General features: G+C 44.5%; 1 protein-coding gene across 1 annotated transcript in view; it reads left to right on the top strand.

Moving 5' to 3' along the window:
* LOC107120229 (sodium- and chloride-dependent GABA transporter 2-like) overlaps nt 1-17,651 on the top strand; it is an 89,264-nt gene that overhangs the window by 8,564 nt on the left and 63,049 nt on the right. The window contains exons 2-3 of the mRNA XM_015422871.1: nt 8,591-8,725; nt 12,719-12,859. Coding sequence (XP_015278357.1) covers nt 8,591-8,725; nt 12,719-12,859 — 276 coding nt within the window. The remainder of the gene's footprint in view (nt 1-8,590; nt 8,726-12,718; nt 12,860-17,651) is intronic.

Genomic DNA, 17,651 nt, shown 5'->3' with positions numbered 1-17,651 from the left:
GGAAAGAGCAGTACCTTGGAACCTAATTTGGTTGAGGCTGCTGTGTAGGTTTGCCAAACACCAGGTTTTCTCCTGGAGATCTCCCAGAATTATAACTGATCACCAGACTACAGTTTCCCTGGAGGAAATGGCACCTTTTGAGAGTAGACTTTGTGGTATCACATCCCTGCTGAGTAGGATTGCCAGGTCCGGATTAGGAAATGCCGGGAGATTTGGGGTGTGTATGTGTGGAGCCTGAGGAGGGTGGGGTTTGGGGAGGGGAGGCCTTCAGTGGGTTATGCGTCTAGAACCCAGTATTTAACAGAGTTTTTACAGGGAAGAAGACAAGAGTGGCTTGTTCTGTTTTTCAAAGAGAGAATCATGTGGTAATGGGCTCCACTTCTTCTTTCATAGACCCTGCCCATGACACCCCCCTTCTCCCCAAAGTTCCACCCCTTGAAGCTCAAGTTATAAACTTCAGGAGATCTAGCATAGCTATCTTATGTCATATCAGTTTCATACCACTAGCAAGTCTTCATTTTCTCAAAAGAGCCCTGTGATTTGTAGTTTGGTGAGCTGGAGAGTTCTCTGCCTGCAATTCTGGGCTACATCCTCAGCCAAAGGTTCTCTGGGTTAGTAGAAAAGCAAACCAGGGACTTCAGAACTCTCCTGTCTATGATGGGGTTCTATGTCCCTTGAAATTTCATTTAATTTATACTTTCCTTTCTCCCCAATGGGGTGCTAAAGTGACTTGCGTTTGTTTTGCTGTCCTCCATTTTACCCTTACAACAACACTGTGAGGTAATTAGGCTGAGAATGTGTGTGGCAGGAGGTTCAAAATCCATTATTCCAGCTCTTCATCCAATACTGTAACCATTACACTGCACTGACTGAAGAGCTCTTGAGTGCTAAGGGCAAATTACCAGGAAACTCTTTTGATAGTAGGTTTCTGTATAGATTTGAAAGGATTGTGTGAGGTAGCCTAATTTTTCATGTGTAGGAATGTGGATCGTTTTGGAGTACCAGTAGGAGTAGAAAAAGGAAATGGAAGTAACACTAGAGATCTAGATGCTGTATAGCCAAAAGTTTGTGAAGCGTCTGAACTTGAATACTTTCCATAAACGCCTGAAGGGCTTTTTCTTTGGAATGGTTTCACATTAAAACATTATCAAAGCACTGCTCAGAATAGCCAAACACTTTCCACTAACTGTGCTTGGCTTAAGCTATCCTCAGAGTTTCCTCAGAAGATCACTTTCTCAGATGCAGTGATGCTTGGTAAGCCATCTCGGTGTGTTTTCTCAGTATCAAATACACATCCATATGATTGGGTGCTCTTGTGTTAAGTATACAAACCAAGCAATTTTGACATCATCACATCACCAACGTTGTGGGGGGTAATGCTCTAGTTTTGGGGCAAAACTCTGTGGTTTGTAGCTGATTTTACCATAGAGTTTTGCCCCAAAACTAGAGTGTCGCTGTGTGATGTTGTCAATGTGATGATGTCACTTCCAGGTGATGTCATCATGTCACCTTTCAGGCCAGTTGGTAGTAGGATCTTCCCCCGCTGGCTGGCGGCAGGGAAGCACCCACAAAAGCAGGGTTTTCACACACCCCGACAGGGGCCTGGCAACCCTAGTTTAGGGAATCTGTTTGTGTGCTTAGAATAAAAGTGAGATCTTAGCCTTTCCCCCCCAATGGGCAGGGTTGCCAGCTCCAGATTGGGAAATACCTGGATATTTTGGAGGTGGAGCGTGAGGAAGGCAGGATTTGGGGAGGGGCGGTATGATGCCATAGAGTCCATCTTCCAAAGTGGCCATTTTCTCCGGGTGAACTAATCTCTGTTACCTGGAGATTAGTTGTAATAGCGGGAGATCTCCAGCCACCATCTGGAGGTTGGCCACCCTACCGATGGTTCATCACAGAAAATAAAGGTTGAGCAGGGGGAGACAGGTGTCTTGCTGTAGACAAGGGGATTGTCCTGGGTTCCCTCCTCAGGCCTTTTTTTCGTCACAGACACATGCCCTTTGGCTGCTGTTGGGCTGTTCTGGGGCAGTCAGTTGGGGCTACAAAGAGAGAATTGATCAGATGGTGGCAGTTCTACCCCAAAGCAGAGAATGTAAGAGTATTGGGCACCATGCATAAAGCTTTATCCTATGTATACACCCTGCATAAGGTCGCCAGTTCCAGGTTGGGAAATGGGACTATGGAGAGTTGCTGCCAGTCAGAGAAGACAATACTGAGATAGATGGGCAAACGGCCTGACTTGGCATGAGGCAGCTGTATATATTTTGAGTGGAGACTTGGCAACCTTCCATCTCTCTGGATTATCACACATGCTGTGAATCGCTTGTCCAAAGAGGTCTTTGGAATGTTGTGCTTAGTCCTTAATTCTTTGGCTCCTGGCTTGAACACAATGAAATGCAGGTAGAATTGCCCAGGTGGGTTCCACAGGCTTGGCATTTCAATTGAATCCAGGTAGTGCCAGCATTGTTTCACTGCTTATAGATCTCAAGCATGTTCATGTTGTTTTGCTGGGTACCAGTTACCCAATTACCCAAGGATACTGAACAAAGTACAGACTCCTCCATCTAATTTCCTCCACTGACAGTCAGTCCTGACTGAGTGATCTCAAACAGAAATAACACAATTTATTGCACTTTTTGCAAATTAAACAACTGAGATACAGGGAGGATAATGGATTATTGCCTGCTGCCAAACTTAGAAAAGGAACTATCATTACTACTAATGAGGAATATAGGAAGGCAGTCAAAGGAAATACTGGATTCGATAGCTCATTGCTTCCGTAGCAGGTCCAATCCTTCTCCTAGGCTACCCTACAACGTACTTTGATCCAGGGGCGGAGAGCCAGGTCTACCCCAGCAAAGAGCTGAAGCTGTTATGCTGATTTAGGAGTGAATTATCTTTCATTGTAATTTCCCACTCTGTTAAATGTTGGCTTGGGCCTGGAATATTGGAAGAGAGAAGCTAGCAGTTCAACACCGAGGAACAGTGGCCATCTGACAAACGTGGAAGAGCTATTTAGCAGGAGGCACAGAAATGGCTTCATCTTTTTTTATTTGTCCAAGGGAAATTGTTTTCGTGTACAAAAGAGAAGCATCGGCTTGGATATGGCTGAATAGGCTAGTAACGTCAGCTATCAAATACAGTAAAATATGAAATACCATTGTTTATATGCGAGCCATCAAACTCCAGCACCCGAAAGATACCACAGCATGGCAGTTATCCGTTGCCATCAAATGCAGAATGACATTATGTGAAGTATAAAATACTGTTGAATAATATTAAATTGAGAACACTGGTTGGGAAAATACAGCTGTCATTTTGGCAGATGCTGCAGAATATCTGCAGGTTTATTCAACTTTCATGGATGTGAATTCCAGGGGAGCAAATTAATTTCAGCTGTAACCCACTGTGGTGATAAAACCTATTCTGTGTGTTTTCCTCAGTACTGCTTATGGGCAGTGTTCCCTCTAAGCTGAGTTAGCGTGAGCTAGCTCACAGTTTTTTAGCCTCCAGCTCACACATATTTGTCTTAGCTCAGGAAGGATGGCTCCAGAACAAACTAATTTATGCAGCAGCCAAATCGCTTGCTCACAACTTTAATGCCAGCAGCTCACAAAGTAGAATTTTGGCTCACAAGACTGCACAGCTTAGAGGGAACATTGCTTATGGGAATAAGGTTCAGTGGTAGAACCTTTATTTTGCAGACCTAAAGTCACAGGTTTAGTCCCTGGCATCTCAAGTTAACGAAGATATGAACATATGGAGTTGCCTTATATTGAATCAGACCCTTGGTCCATAAAGGTTGGTATTGTCTACTCAGACTGGCAGCAGCTCTCCAGGCGGAGGTCTTTTACATTACCTACTGCCTGATCCTTCCAACTGGAAATGCTGGGGGTTTGAACCTGGGACTTTCTGCATGCCAAGTGGATGCTCTACCACTGGGCAATGGCCCCCTCCCCAGTTTGGACCAATGAGCTGCAGGTGATAGAAAAGAACATCTGCCAGCCAGAATAGGCTATACCGAGTGGTCTGAAACAGCTATATACACTATATGTATATACAGTATAAGGCCGTCTTTAGATGTTTAGTTCTAGTCAACACCATTTGAGCTAAGTATAGTCTGACTGGATGAAATTTAAGCCGCATTTGTCTCACAGGATCAAATAAAAGCTGAAACTTCTCCTTGTCCTATCACTAATGTAAGCTTTTAAAGTGATAGAAAAGAACATCTGCCAGCCAGAATAGGCTATACCGAGTGGTCTGAAACAGCTATATACACTATATGTATATACAGTATAAGGCCGTCTTTAGATGTTTAGTTCTAGTCAACACCATTTGAGCTAAACCAAAGTATAGTCCGACTAGATGAAATTTAAGCTGCATTTGTCTCACAGGATCAAATAAAAGCTGAAACTTCTCCTTGTCCTATCACTAATGTAAGCTTTTAAAAATATTTTATTTTAATATTAAACATTTCGTGACCTGTTTTCCCCGCATAGTGGAGCTTGGTCTGGCCTCCTAGAGGGAGGTGATTTCTGGAGCAGTTGGGTGAGGAGTTGCCTGGCAACGGAAATACGAAAGGGGGAGAAAAATGCCAAGAGAAGGAAGAAGGTCTAGAGGTGTGCTTTTCTAACGATGTGGAGGATTTTCTATAGAAGGAGAAGTTTCAATAGGGTTGCCAACATCCAGGTGGGGCCTGGAGATCCCCTGAAATTACAACTGATGACCATACAACAGAGATTGGCATCCCTGGAGAAAATGGCTGCTTTGGAGGATGAAGTCTGCTGGGCTCTTTTCTCCCCCCAAACCTAGCCATCCCCAAGCCTTGCCCCACAAGCCTCTGTGAATTTCCCAACTTGGAGTTGGCAGCCCTAAGTAACAGAGAAGACCATGTGTGGAGCAGTGTGAAGGGCAGAGTGGCCCTCTTCTGGTGTGGTCCTTTTTCTTCTGCAGTGTCTATGGGATTTCTCCTGCTGCTGTGACAGAGAATTGCTTCTCAAAGCCTTTAAAAAGTGATTTTATTGGAGTCACCAACCCTGGCCTGGGATATTCGAGGAGATTTGGCCAAGTTACTTGGGGAGGGGAGGGAATTCAGCAGGGATGTGTGATGCCATAAAGCTTGCCCTCTGAAGCTGCCATTTCCTCAAAGGGCGGATCTCTGTATTCTGGAGATCAGCTGGAATTCTGGGAAAACTTCAGCCCCCACCCTGAGGTTGGTAACCCAGGCATCCAGACCTTCCTGGAGTTTCTGAGTTGGAGGCCAGACTCTTGAGATGTACATATTCCCTCACCCTGGCACTGGGACTATTCAATAACTATTATTATGTTAGTACTGTTTTTTCAAAACTCTCCATTCTATTCCCTTGATTCTCTCCACCTTTCAATACAACCGGCGTTTGCTTAAGCAGCTGTTCAGCATTTGAATGGGGTATTCCCAGCTCTGCGACCGTTAACCTAGCCCTTTTAAGGCTGGAAGGGTTCTGCTAAGTAAAGCATAATATATATTTTTTCTAATATCAGGTATTTGTTTTTAAAGACCCAGATCAAATTTGCTCACTGGTGCAAAGGGGCCGTGTGTACCACTTGGAATGCATTAAACAGGCAACTAGCACATGTTACTGGCAGGATCCTGGCACAACGTTGTACTATTGCTAGGCAACCTCAAGAGATGGTCCTCGTATGCCTCTGAGTTACCACAAAGGGTTTAAGGATCACATCTTGGTGGTACTTGTCAGTTGGAACATTTTTGCAATCCCCCCCACCCCCACCCCCACCCCAAACCTTGCAAAACCTGTATGCTAGGGGCTTGGATCCAGCGAGATGTAAGGGGAAGCATAAACAAACTTAGCCCAGATCCACTTGCAGAAAATCTTGAGCAACGTCTAGCATGTTCCTCCCTATATATTACAGTGCCCATAAATTGGTTGCACAAGATTTTGCACAAGTGGAAATGCAAGTGGGGATACAATACATTTGACTCTGCGCAAGCAGAAATGCAAGAAAACAGACTACAGTAGCCACTTGCACTAAGGGTTCTAGCACAAGTGAGAATTAGTGCTGGATCCAGCCCTAGGATTGAAGTACGGTCCTGAAAGACCACTAGTTGACTGGCTGGGAGGTCACTGAGAAAAGGTAACAGAATTTGGGAGGGCCACGAAGGAGCTAAAAGGAAGGAAGGAGCCATGGCTCAGTGGTAGAGCATCTGCTGTCCATTCAGAAGGTCCAGGTTCGATCTCTTGTTAAAGGATCTCCAGAAACTAGTGATGGGAAAGACCTTTCTTTGGGGAGCTACTAGATGGTACTGACTCGATACAAGGCAGCTTCATGCATCCAAGAAGGGTGTTAGGAGGAATGCCACCAGTGAAAGCAAATCTTTGGTATAAAACCAATTCTCCTCCTCCTCCTCCTCCGGTGAGCACACCAGAAAGTCAAATCTCATTTCTGCTGAGAGATGACTGAGTAGTGCTGTACAAGCTGCATTACTTTCAGTCTCTATCCCTCCACCTGCAGTAACAGGATAATAAAGTCTGCACAGTTGTCCACCTTCTAAGGTTAGTGTTTATTCAGGATATTCAGGATATTTCTATACTGCCTCTCCAGAGTTCTGCTCAGGGTGGCTTACAATTAAAATTGTCACAATATTGAAAACAAATCATTAGACATAATCAGCATAAGAACTATCCATAAAACAGCAGCAGACCATCAAAAACTGATAAAACCCATAATTAAAAGCCTGGGTGGAAAGATGTGTTTCTGCCTGGTGCCTAAAGGAAAAAGGTGCCAGGCGAGCCCTAAAGGGGAGGGCGTTTCAAAGGCAAGGTGCCACCACAGAAAATGCCCTGTCTCTAGTTGCCACTCGCCTCACCTCTGAAGGCAGGGACACAGAGAGCAGGGCTTGACCGCTTGATCTTAACTGGTGGGCTGGATAGGATGGGAGGAGATGGTCCAGGTATCCTGGCCCCAAATCATTTAGGGCCTTAACGATGAGAACCAGCACTTTGAATTGTGTCCAGAAACAGATGGATAAACAGTGCTGATGTTTCAACGCAAGAGTGATACAATTCTGGTAACCAGCCAATCTCTGACAGTAGCCTGGGTGCTGTGTTTTAGACCAGCTGACGTTTCCCAACCATTTTCAAATGTAACCCCATGTAGAGTGCATTAAAAAGGTTTCCCTTGCTCGAAAGCCAGTCGAATCCAACTCTAAGGGGCAGTGCTCATCTCCATTTCCAAACTGTAGAGCCAGTGCTGTCCAAAGACATTTCTGTGGTCATTTGGCCAGCATCATTAGACGCCAAGGTGCATGGAACACTGTTACCTTCCTACCAAAGCAGTATCTATTTATCTACTTGCAATTTCTTGCTTTCAGACTGCTAGATTGGCAGGAGCTGGGACCAGAGATGGGAGCTCACTCTGTCACACAGCACTAGGGTCTTGAACTGTCGAGCTACCGACCTTCTGGTCTGCAGCTAAGTGTCTTAACCAATGAGCCACCGTGGCCCTCTGTAGGGTACATTACAGTAATCTAGTCTGGATGTGATCAGCGTATGCATCACTGCATTTAGGGCCTTAACGATGAGAACCAGCACTTTGAATTGTGTCCAGAAACAGATGGATAAACAGTGCTGATGTTTCAACGCAAGAGTGAGACAATTCCGGTAACCAGCCAATCTCTGACAGTAGCTTGGGTGCTGTGTTTTAGACCAGCTGACGTTTCCCAACCATTTTCAAATGTAACCCCATGTAGAGTGCATTAAAAAGGTTTCCCTTGCTCGAAAGCCAGTCAAATCCAACTCTAAGGGGCAGTGCTCATCTCCATTTCCAAACTGTAGAGCCAGTGCTGCCCAAAGACATTTCTGTGGTCATTTGGCCAGCATCATTAGACGCCAAGGTGCATGGAACACTGTTACCTTCCTACCAAAGCAGTATCTATTTATCTACTTGCAATTTCTTGCTTTCAGACTGCTAGATTGGCAGGAGCTGGGACCAGAGATGGGAGCTCACTCTGTCACACAGCACTAGGGTCTTGAACTGTCGAGCTACCGACCTTCTGGACTGCAACTAAGTGTCTTAACCAATGAGTCACTGTGGCCCTCTGAACAGTACATTACACTAATCTAGTTTGGATGTGATCAGCGTATGCATCGCTGCGGCCAGAGCATGCTTTTTGAGAATTGACCATAGCTGGCAAACCAGATGGAGCTGACAAAAGGCACCGTGGGCCACGAAGAAGATCTGAGCCTCCAGCTGTAGACTAGGATCCACTAGCACCCCAAGCCATGGCCCATTATGGGCACAACGAAGAGAACGCATGTGAAGCTCTTTAAATTCTCTGGTGGGTGTTTATAGTCTTATCGCTAGCATGTGCATTCAGGAAAAATGCTTTAAAATGGCAGCATCCACACAATTTTTGGTTAGACATCCATCAATATCACATTTTATTAATAAATAATATAAAACATGCTTTAAAAAACAACGGAAAGTCCCGTCCCTTTGGAACATAGCAGTACTATAATTCCTTCAGAAATCAACTTTGTGATTTGAAACTCTGGCTCTGTCAATCATGCATGGATTTCTGAATCCGTAGGTGCCTTCTTCATCCCCTACCTCATCTTCCTTTTCACCTGCGGGATCCCAGTGTTCTTCCTGGAGACGGCGCTTGGCCAGTATACCAGCCAGGGAGGAGTCACTGCTTGGAGGAGGCTGTGTCCTCTCTTTGAAGGTGAGTCGGGGGTGAGTGGTGGGACCAGATATGTCCTCCATCATATTTCTTTCATTTCCTTTGGCTGACTGCAAGTCGAGACGTGCAGGTAAGCGTTGCTTCCAGCAGAGCGGTTTATTTACAGTAGGAAGGAATCTCCATCTTGGCACATGTATGGATGGTCTTTGGATGCATGCTGTTTTCCTCTTCCCTATGAATATGTATGTATTCTGTGATGCCACAAAATTATGGTATTTGAGACTGCAGTGGACATGGAATTCAGCATAACTTCATGAACTTCAGTTTCCATTTATTTCCATCAGGGTGGATTTGATTTAAATCACTAGTCAGTGAGACTTGATTTAAGTCATGGGTTTCTACATAAACTCTCATTCTTGCTGGCCTTAATATTTACAACCCAGATGAAGGTTTCATTTTTGTATAATAACTTTTCAGGTTAGTTTTAGTTATATCAGAAAATTAATTATTGGTTATTTACCACTTGAAATAGATAATTATTAAATCGTTGCAAGGTGAATTGTCTCCAGTTTAATAGGTTAATCATTCATATTTGAACAACTTTTCTGCTGTACTTTACTGGAAGGAGAAAAATAATCATTAACAATAACCATTTAAATTGTTATATATGATATAGCATGTGTATTCTTGTATTTGCTTAAACATCTGTGAGGATACACTCACAAGTATCTCAAGATTTCTGGAGTATTCTGCTCAAAAAGTTTCACTTTCATTTGTTTTGCTTGCCCCTTCCTCCTCAGTTTAGCTCTTAACATCTCTTCCTATTCCACCCCAAATAATCTTTTCATTGAACTTCCTTAAATTTAGCACTTAAGAGATAAAAGGTTGAATCTGCATGCACAGATTTGCAGAAGACCAATAGGACTGAGGTCTCTTAACTCTGTTTATTTTATAACATTTTTGCTGTGAAGAGCCATGTGATCTCTGCAGACACAAATTCACGGTTTTGAGAATTGTAAAACCAAGCATCTGTGATAATATCTTCCAGAGAGAAAAATTGCCCAATAATCTTACAGAAACCTCTGGAAGAGCATGACATCATGAATGGATTAATGGAATTCATTTACCAAAAAATGTAAACATTGCATAAATATATAGCCTCATGCTACATAATTAAAAACTAATACTTATTTCATGATGAATAACCTTTGGACTATAATGTATCTTAAATAGAAAACTATCTTTAGACAGGTTTTTCCTCAAAAAGCATTTTATTTAAGAAATCCAATTTAAATTTTGGAAAATCTGATTTTTTTATTTTTAAAAAATCATTTATTTTTATCCACCCTAATTTCCATCCAGACAAAGCAACTTCCAAGTCCTGAAGGCCTGGATGATTTGAAAGTGTTTTGAGCAGAGCTTGATTCTATCGACGTCAGTGGGCTTGGAACTCATTTTTGCAGATCAGGATCAGGGTGAAACATGTGAAGCTGAACAGAGTTAGCACATGTTATTTGGGATGGTTACAAAGAAAGCTTTGCCAGTTTTTATGTTTCCTCCTATAAGAGAGTAAGTTCAGTCTGTTGCACTCAGATCACCAACTTCAGAACCAAATAACAGTAAATGAAGAATGAAAAAAATGGGCCTTTCCCAGATTGCTCAGCAAACAGTGCCCACAGTTTGTCCAAAGTCCAAGTTCACACCTTTCCTGAAGTTCTGCTTTGTTGACATAGTAAACCAATAAGATAATCACATAGGGATGGATTCACCAGAATGTTTCCATTTACGGAAGCACTTCTGCCCACAAAGTATGACTTTCTCATCCCCCCCAGCCCATAGTGACCCCATGCTGCTTCAGGCAGTCTCCTGTCTGACCCCCCCCCCCCACAGTGTTTTGGGGAGTAATTTTGGGCTGCAATGGGAGAAGGGAGGTGAGAAAGTCTCGCTTTGGGTGCTGAAATCCTTCTTTTCAAGTAAACACTCAGGAGGATCCAAGTCAGTCAATGTCAGCTTTGCTATTTCTAGTGTTTCGCTCTCACAAATGTTCATATTCCACGTCCTGTACCACTTGCATTTCATCGCTGTTTGAATTCACTGTTTACATTCCCCCTTCCCCCATATACCGTATGTGTCTGCATGTGTGTAAGATATCCACTCATCCTGTGACTATACTTCATATGTATGACAGAAAGGTCTCCAGCTTATGCAAATGTCTGCCATAATAAACCCGTTAGTGTTTAAAACAGCCTTTACAATGTTCTTGTTGTTTATACTGTATAGAAGACAGGACATGATGTCTACCAGTGGAGTAGCTGTAAGAACACATGGACACATTGAAACTGCCTTACAAGAAAATGGGCCCTTACAGTACAGTCCTAAGAAAAGATATACCACTCTAAGCCCATTGATTTCAATGGCCTTAGACTGTAGTAACTCTGTTTAGGATTAAGTTTGAGCCGAGTGGCACCTTTAAAACCAACAAAGTTTAATTCTGGGTATAAGCGTTTGTGTGCGTGCACACTTCTTCAAGTACCGTGTGCACACACACGAAAGCTTATACCTTGAATAAAACGTTGTTGTTCTTAAAGGTGCCACTGGGCTCAAACTTTGTTCTGCTACTTCAGACCAACACGGCTACCCCACCTGAATCTATCAGTTTAGGACTGTACTGTTAGGCCATCAAGATCAGTATTATCAGACTTGCAGTGGCTCTCTGGGGTCTCAGGCTGACGACTTCTGCATCGACTAATGCATTGTCCTTTTAGCTGGAGATGCCAGGGATTGAAGCTGGGGCTTTCTGCATGCCAGGCAGATGCTCTCCCACTGTGCCACAGTCCCTCCCCAAAACAGGGAGCTGCTTCTGAAAATGGCAACCTACATTGAGTTGCCCTATTCCATTACATGAATTACAGCTTACCCAAGACATTGTGCAGCACTTTCATCCCCTCCTGAACCATAATATGTGTCTGTGAAGGCACATGGTGCAGCAGCCTTGATGAAGTGAAACTCTGGGTCTTTGGTCAGTGCTTGGATGGGAGAAGTCCTGAGATTCTTATGCACAGCATAGGGTATGGTGGTGGGGGCATAGGCATGCAATTAACAGACAATCCTTGGCTACTTTGAGCAACTGTGGAGGAAATGAGGAGTGTAACGATGTCATCTCCTTTTGCAGAAGGAGAGGTATGAGTACTAGTTGCCATGGACATAGCTGCACACTGAAGACCTGGGTGTAGGGACATAACTTTACAAATGCCACTTGCTGTGCACTGTATGCAGTATGCTCTTGTGAAACAGCTTGTAACTGAAGCATAGGAACCAGCTAGCTGTCTGAGCCACTTGCTAGCCTAATATCTACATGGGTGTCAGTGCTGGGTCTGGACTGAGTAGCCAACACCTTAAAGGCTAACAACGTTTATTCCAGTTTAACCTTTCGTGAGTCGTCTGACATGTGACAAAGTGAGATCTGGTTCACAAAGGCGTATGCTGGAATATATTAGTCATTAAGGTGCCACCGAGTTCCTGTTCCATTTTGCCAAAACTGACTATTTAGGAGGTCATAGTGAGAATCTGGAAAAAAGAAAGTGCATGTCTGTTGAAAAGTGTGTGTGTGTGTGTGAGAAATATTTTTAATGTAAATAACTAAGAAGCAAAACATTTGCAGAAAAGGGAAAACAAGGGATTGTCAGTGGAAAGAAGTGTCAAAGATCTGCGGTGGGAGATGCGGGGGGTTATTGTTTACTAGGTTAGGGAAACTGGAGGCAGTGCAGATGACTTATTGCATAAACGATAGCCTGGCAACGATCTCAGGTATGCAGAAATGGATGGAGTTGATGGGTTGATTTCAGGCACAGCAACACGAGCAAAGGGCCCTGACGTCAACCTGCTGAACTGTCCTGCATATGTAAATAAGGGTTGCTCTTTCACTGTAATCAACAACATCTGGCCCAATCTTGGATGCAGCTGACTTCAGCTTAATTATTTTCATTTGTTGTTAAAGAGTGCGCTCTTTGTTCACTGTGGCTCTTCTCTCTGCAGGAATCGGTTATGCTTCCCAGGTGATTGTTGTGCTTCTTAATTTCTATTACATCATTGTCCTAGCGTGGGCTTTGTTTTACCTCTTCAGCTCTTTCACCATAAACCTTCCCTGGGGCAGCTGCGACCATGAATGGAACACAGGTAAATCGGTCTTTCCGCAGGAGATCTACAGGGAAATCATCTGCCAGCAAGAGCCAGCTGTACTCTTTGGAATGCAGTGCTCCTGTTTCCAGGGGGTGTGACCTTGGGGGAGGGGGGGAAACACTTTTTCATAGACACTCCACTCTGTCTGAAAGAGTGCTGAGGCCTTCCATGGTGTTTCCCTCTTAAACAGCACAACTCGGGGCTAGATAGTTTCTCTTGTGCTGCTCACCTTTTGCAGTTCCCTGCTTAGGACATCCACCTGTCTATTTTTATGTTATCTTTTTATTGACAAGGGGATTTAAGCAGGTATAGCTTTAGGGTTGACAACCTCCAGGCGGGGCCTGGGGATCTCCTGCTTTTACAACTGATCTCCAGCTGACAGAGATCAGCTCTCCTGGAGAAAATGGCTGCTTTGAAGGGTGGACTCTATGGCATCGGATCATGCTGAACCCCCTCCCCTCCCCAAACCCTGCCCTCTCCTGGCTCCACCCCCATAGTCTCCAGGTATTTTCCAACCCAGACCTGGCAACCTTGGCTTTTCAAGCACAGGGGCAATAGGATATGTATCTGTCTTTGCACACAGATATTAAAGGTACGAGAGCTTTTCGCTTCTTTTTCTTTTCTTTTGCATCTGCTTGCCCTACACAGATGCCCTGCCAGGAGGGAAAGTTGGCAATTCTAATTTTTTTTCTTGCAAGTCAGAGATCTCCAGAAGTCTGTATGTAATAAAAGGACCTTTATATTCTAATATTTAAATCCAAATTGATTGCACATCTAAACCTATTTTGAAAGCCAAAATCTTAACTCTGGGAAGTCCCTTAGTTAAGAAAATAGCTGGCAGAACCTCTCCAGATTTGAGGGCAGAAGATTCAGGCTTTCCTCCTTCTACCTGTTTTAGCCTGAGGAGCACGAGGTTCGAGAAGAAAAAATAAACAGCATGGTTTTGGGATGCTAAGGCAAAGGGGAAAAAGACACGCCATGATATTGAACTTCAAAGACAGTTTATGGGATGGGGAGAAATCAGGGAGGAAACTGGCCAGTCTTGGAACCGTCCATGCTTCTCTGAGCTTAGAACGGCCAGGTTCTTTTTTCCTGGCAAGAGTTCCTCTGCTTTGTAATGAGCAGAAATGATAGGCGCAATGCAGCTATTTCCTCCAGCTATACAGCAGTTAAAGGCATCAGAGACCTGCCAAGAAAATTGGCAATCCTTCTGACTCCATGCTTTGAGAAGAGATCGCTTTTGATTAAAAGACTCAGACCAAAAGTCACAGTCAACACTAGAGAGAGACGGCGCGTGCCTGTTTATAGCGGTAGTCTGGCAAGATAAGAACATCAGAGAAGCCAATGTTGGATCAGGCCAATGGCCCATCCAGTCCAATACTCTATCGCACAGTGGCCAAAAATACCAGATCTAACAGTAAAACAAACCAACTAGATGCTGTGTACATTGATAATTTCCTCTTATGCTCCCTTGGAACTTAGTTGTGACAAGATGCTCCTTCTCTGCTAGTTGTGAGATATGAGCATCCAGGACTCTTCCAAACACAGTTCTTGCAACGAGAGGTTGTGGCAGGGCGTTGCTAAGGTTTTATTGAACCCATTTCTCCAAGGAACTGAAGCTGGCTTACATGTCCCCCCCTCCCCAATTTTATTTTTGTGACAACTCTGTAAGGTAGGTTAGACTGAGGGTGCAATCACATGAGCAGTTTGGCCTGACATAGCCACCCCTTCCCTCCAGATCAAATGGATGTGATCAAATGTGCACATCTGGCTCCCATGCCCCAGTCGTCCCTACCTCGCACTAAAATGATTCCCACGCAGATTAAATTGCCACCGGGAAAATCCAGTGGCTACCCCAGCAAGGTGCTTCCATGGTGGGTTTCGGGATGTCCAAATACCCGGGTCCACCATGGAAATGCACGAGCAGTGTGATCATTCCTCTCCATTTCTGGCGTGTCCCTTTCCCCCCTACAACCCCACTCCGAGGTGCGCTTCAGCGCCCCCATCAGCTGACTGTGATGCTCCTGTGTGGAAGTGCACATGCAAAGCCCAGTGTTTGGGTGAGGAAGTGTGGGAAACTGAATTGAACGACTGACCATGGGTCCGCGGCACTATGATGCTGGCTTAGTGGCCGCTGTGTGATTGATGCAAATTGTTGCAAACTCAAGTGGCTTATTTAGAGCTGATGTGCTACCACAGCAAACTGCTTGTGTGTCCACAGCTTGGGAGAGTGAGTGACTACTCCTAGGTTACTCAGGGAGCTTCACGGCAGAGTGAGCCTTATAACCTGGGTGTCCCCAGCTTTGGTCTGACTCTGCCTTTTGTTAACCAAGACAGGCAATAGGGCTCTTTTTGTAGAAAAAGCCCAGCAGGAACTCATTAGCATAATAGGCCACACCCAACAGCAGGAACACATTAGCATATTAGTCCACACCCCTGACAGCACAGCTCATTAGCACAATAGGCCGCACCCCCATGTTACCAGAAGTGTAGTTATCCAGCCACACCCACCTTTTGCTTGTTATTCTGTTTACCTTGTTTGTTGTCAAAACCCAGGGCTTTTTTGTAGCAGGAACTCCTTTGCATGTTAGGCCATACACCCCTAATGTAGCCAATCCTAATGGGTTTCTGCTGTTGGGTGTGGCCTATTATGCTAATGAGTTCCTGCTGGGCGTGGTCAACTTGGGAGCCAGCCGGAACTCCGTTCCTGTGCGTTCCTGCCCAAAAATAGCCCTGGATACTAACCTAGAACAGGGATCCCCAATGTGGTGCCCATGGGTACTAAATCACCCACCGGCCTCTTTCCTGGTGCCCGCCAAGTGTTTTTAGAAAGTGGGTGGGGCCATGTGGGGCTTTTGCACAACAAGGCTTCTGATTGGCTATTGGAGATTTGATTGGCTGCTCAGCTTTTTAAAAAAACACTGCTTTAGCAGCCGCTGCCACCAAACCACAAGAATCTTCCATGAGTCTGAAGGTAAGCTATGACCTGAGTTGCTCATAATTTACTCTTTGCTGCCTTAACAACTGGATGCTGGCCGGAAGATTTCCCCTCTGGCCCTCTGGCCTCACAGGCACTTGCCGAATGGTGCTTGTCATGATGCAAACTATCACAAGATATTCTCACATGTCATTTTGGAAAATATCCTACATATGCCCCACAATGGTTTCCTGGGGCTAGGTACCACCCCACAGATTTTCTATCAATGTTCCACCTTCCCCGCTTCACTGGAGAATCCCACGAGGCATCAGGGTTCAGAAATAGAACCTTTGCCTGGGTGTAAAATGCACACCAGCTTGGGCTGATAGCTGAGGGCTGAGGTAAAACTGACAGAAGGCTTTCCTTTTTAAAACTGAAAAACGAAAAAGTGAAGTTTATTTAAAATTACACATTGTGGTAAATATAAAACAGTGCACATAGATGAGGACTGGCAGTTTTCGAGCAGTACATAAAGGGGATGGGGGACGTTTCCAGGCCGGCTTTTCTTACGATGGTTCTAATGTCATACTTCATTTACAGCACCCCTTCAGTAATTGCCTCAGTTCCACCTGCAGTTTCAGGACTTTGCTCTTAGACCGGCTGTGTTCTGTTAGGCCATCCTTCATATTACAGGACAGGATTTCGTGGCTGATGGCGAAGTCTTGTTCAGTGCTAGCCTTTTATAGTATTGCCGGGAAACATATCTCCCTGTCAAGCACTCTGTTTGCTGGATTCAATTCCAAATGTTGGTAATTACTTACATAAAGCCTTTCATGGACTGGGATCCACATATCATCAGAAATGCCTCCCCCAATAGGCTCTGATGTGCCAGCTCCACTTGGCTGATCAAGGTTTACTCAAATTACTGTCTTGCAGACAGGTTACACAGGGTCTCCACATTCCCAAATGCAGGGCAATTAAAAAAAAAGAGGTGCCAGAACTCTCAAGAGGGAAATTCAATCTGTATACTGAAAACTCATGAACTTTTAAACATTTTAATAAGAATTTTGTTGAAGAGGTTCCAGAACTCCATTCCAGCGTGTTCCGCCCGAAAATAAGCCCTGCCCATACCTTTTCATTGCTGGCCCCTACACAATAGATTGTCCTTGCTGAGGGCACCAGGAAGGCCTCCACACTATTGGTGTTTCAGAGGCTCTGAAAATCTTGAGTCATGAGAAGGTGGCAATCTTTAGAACGGAGTGGTTTCCAGAAGAGAGCTGAGAAAGGGCTCTCCGTTTTGTAGTAATGGGAAGTGATACTGTGATGACTGTTTTGTTATGCTTTTAAATAATGTTTTAACCCATTTTGAATCCTTTTGGAGAAAGGAGGGTGTGGTGTTGTTAGATACAGAAGTGGCAATAAACAACAGAGAGAAGTAGTGCTGGGAGATGGTAGTGTTGTCGGATGGGAAACAGGAAGTAGAATGGTGGACTTCTGGCCTGGGCCTAGGCTGCTTTATTGAATGATGTGGCAGTTGTTACGCTTGATTAAGATTTACAATAGACCCTCTAATCTAAATTGTACTGATCAGTTTGGTAAATAACTGGTCCCTTCCAGTTTGGTGTAGTGGTTAAGTGTGCGGACTCTAATCTGGGAGACCCGGGTTTGATTCCCCACTCCTCCACTTGCACCTGCTGATGTGACCTTGGGTCAGTTGCAAGCTCTGGCACAGCTGTCCTTGAAAAAGAGCAGTTTGTGTCAGAGTTCTCTCAGCCCCACCCACCTCACAGGGTGTCTGTTGTGGGGAGGGGAAGGGAAAGGAGTTTGTAAGCCGCTCTGAGACTCCAAGTGAAGGGCGGGGTATAAATCCAA

The sequence above is a fragment of the Gekko japonicus genome, unplaced genomic scaffold (genome assembly GCF_001447785.1).
Source record: "Gekko japonicus isolate JY-2015 unplaced genomic scaffold, Gekko_japonicus_V1.1 scaffold1229, whole genome shotgun sequence".
Taxonomy (NCBI): domain Eukaryota; kingdom Metazoa; phylum Chordata; class Lepidosauria; order Squamata; family Gekkonidae; genus Gekko; species Gekko japonicus.
The sequence above is the reverse complement of the archived record's forward strand: the minus strand, read 5'-3'. Positions and strand labels throughout refer to the sequence as shown.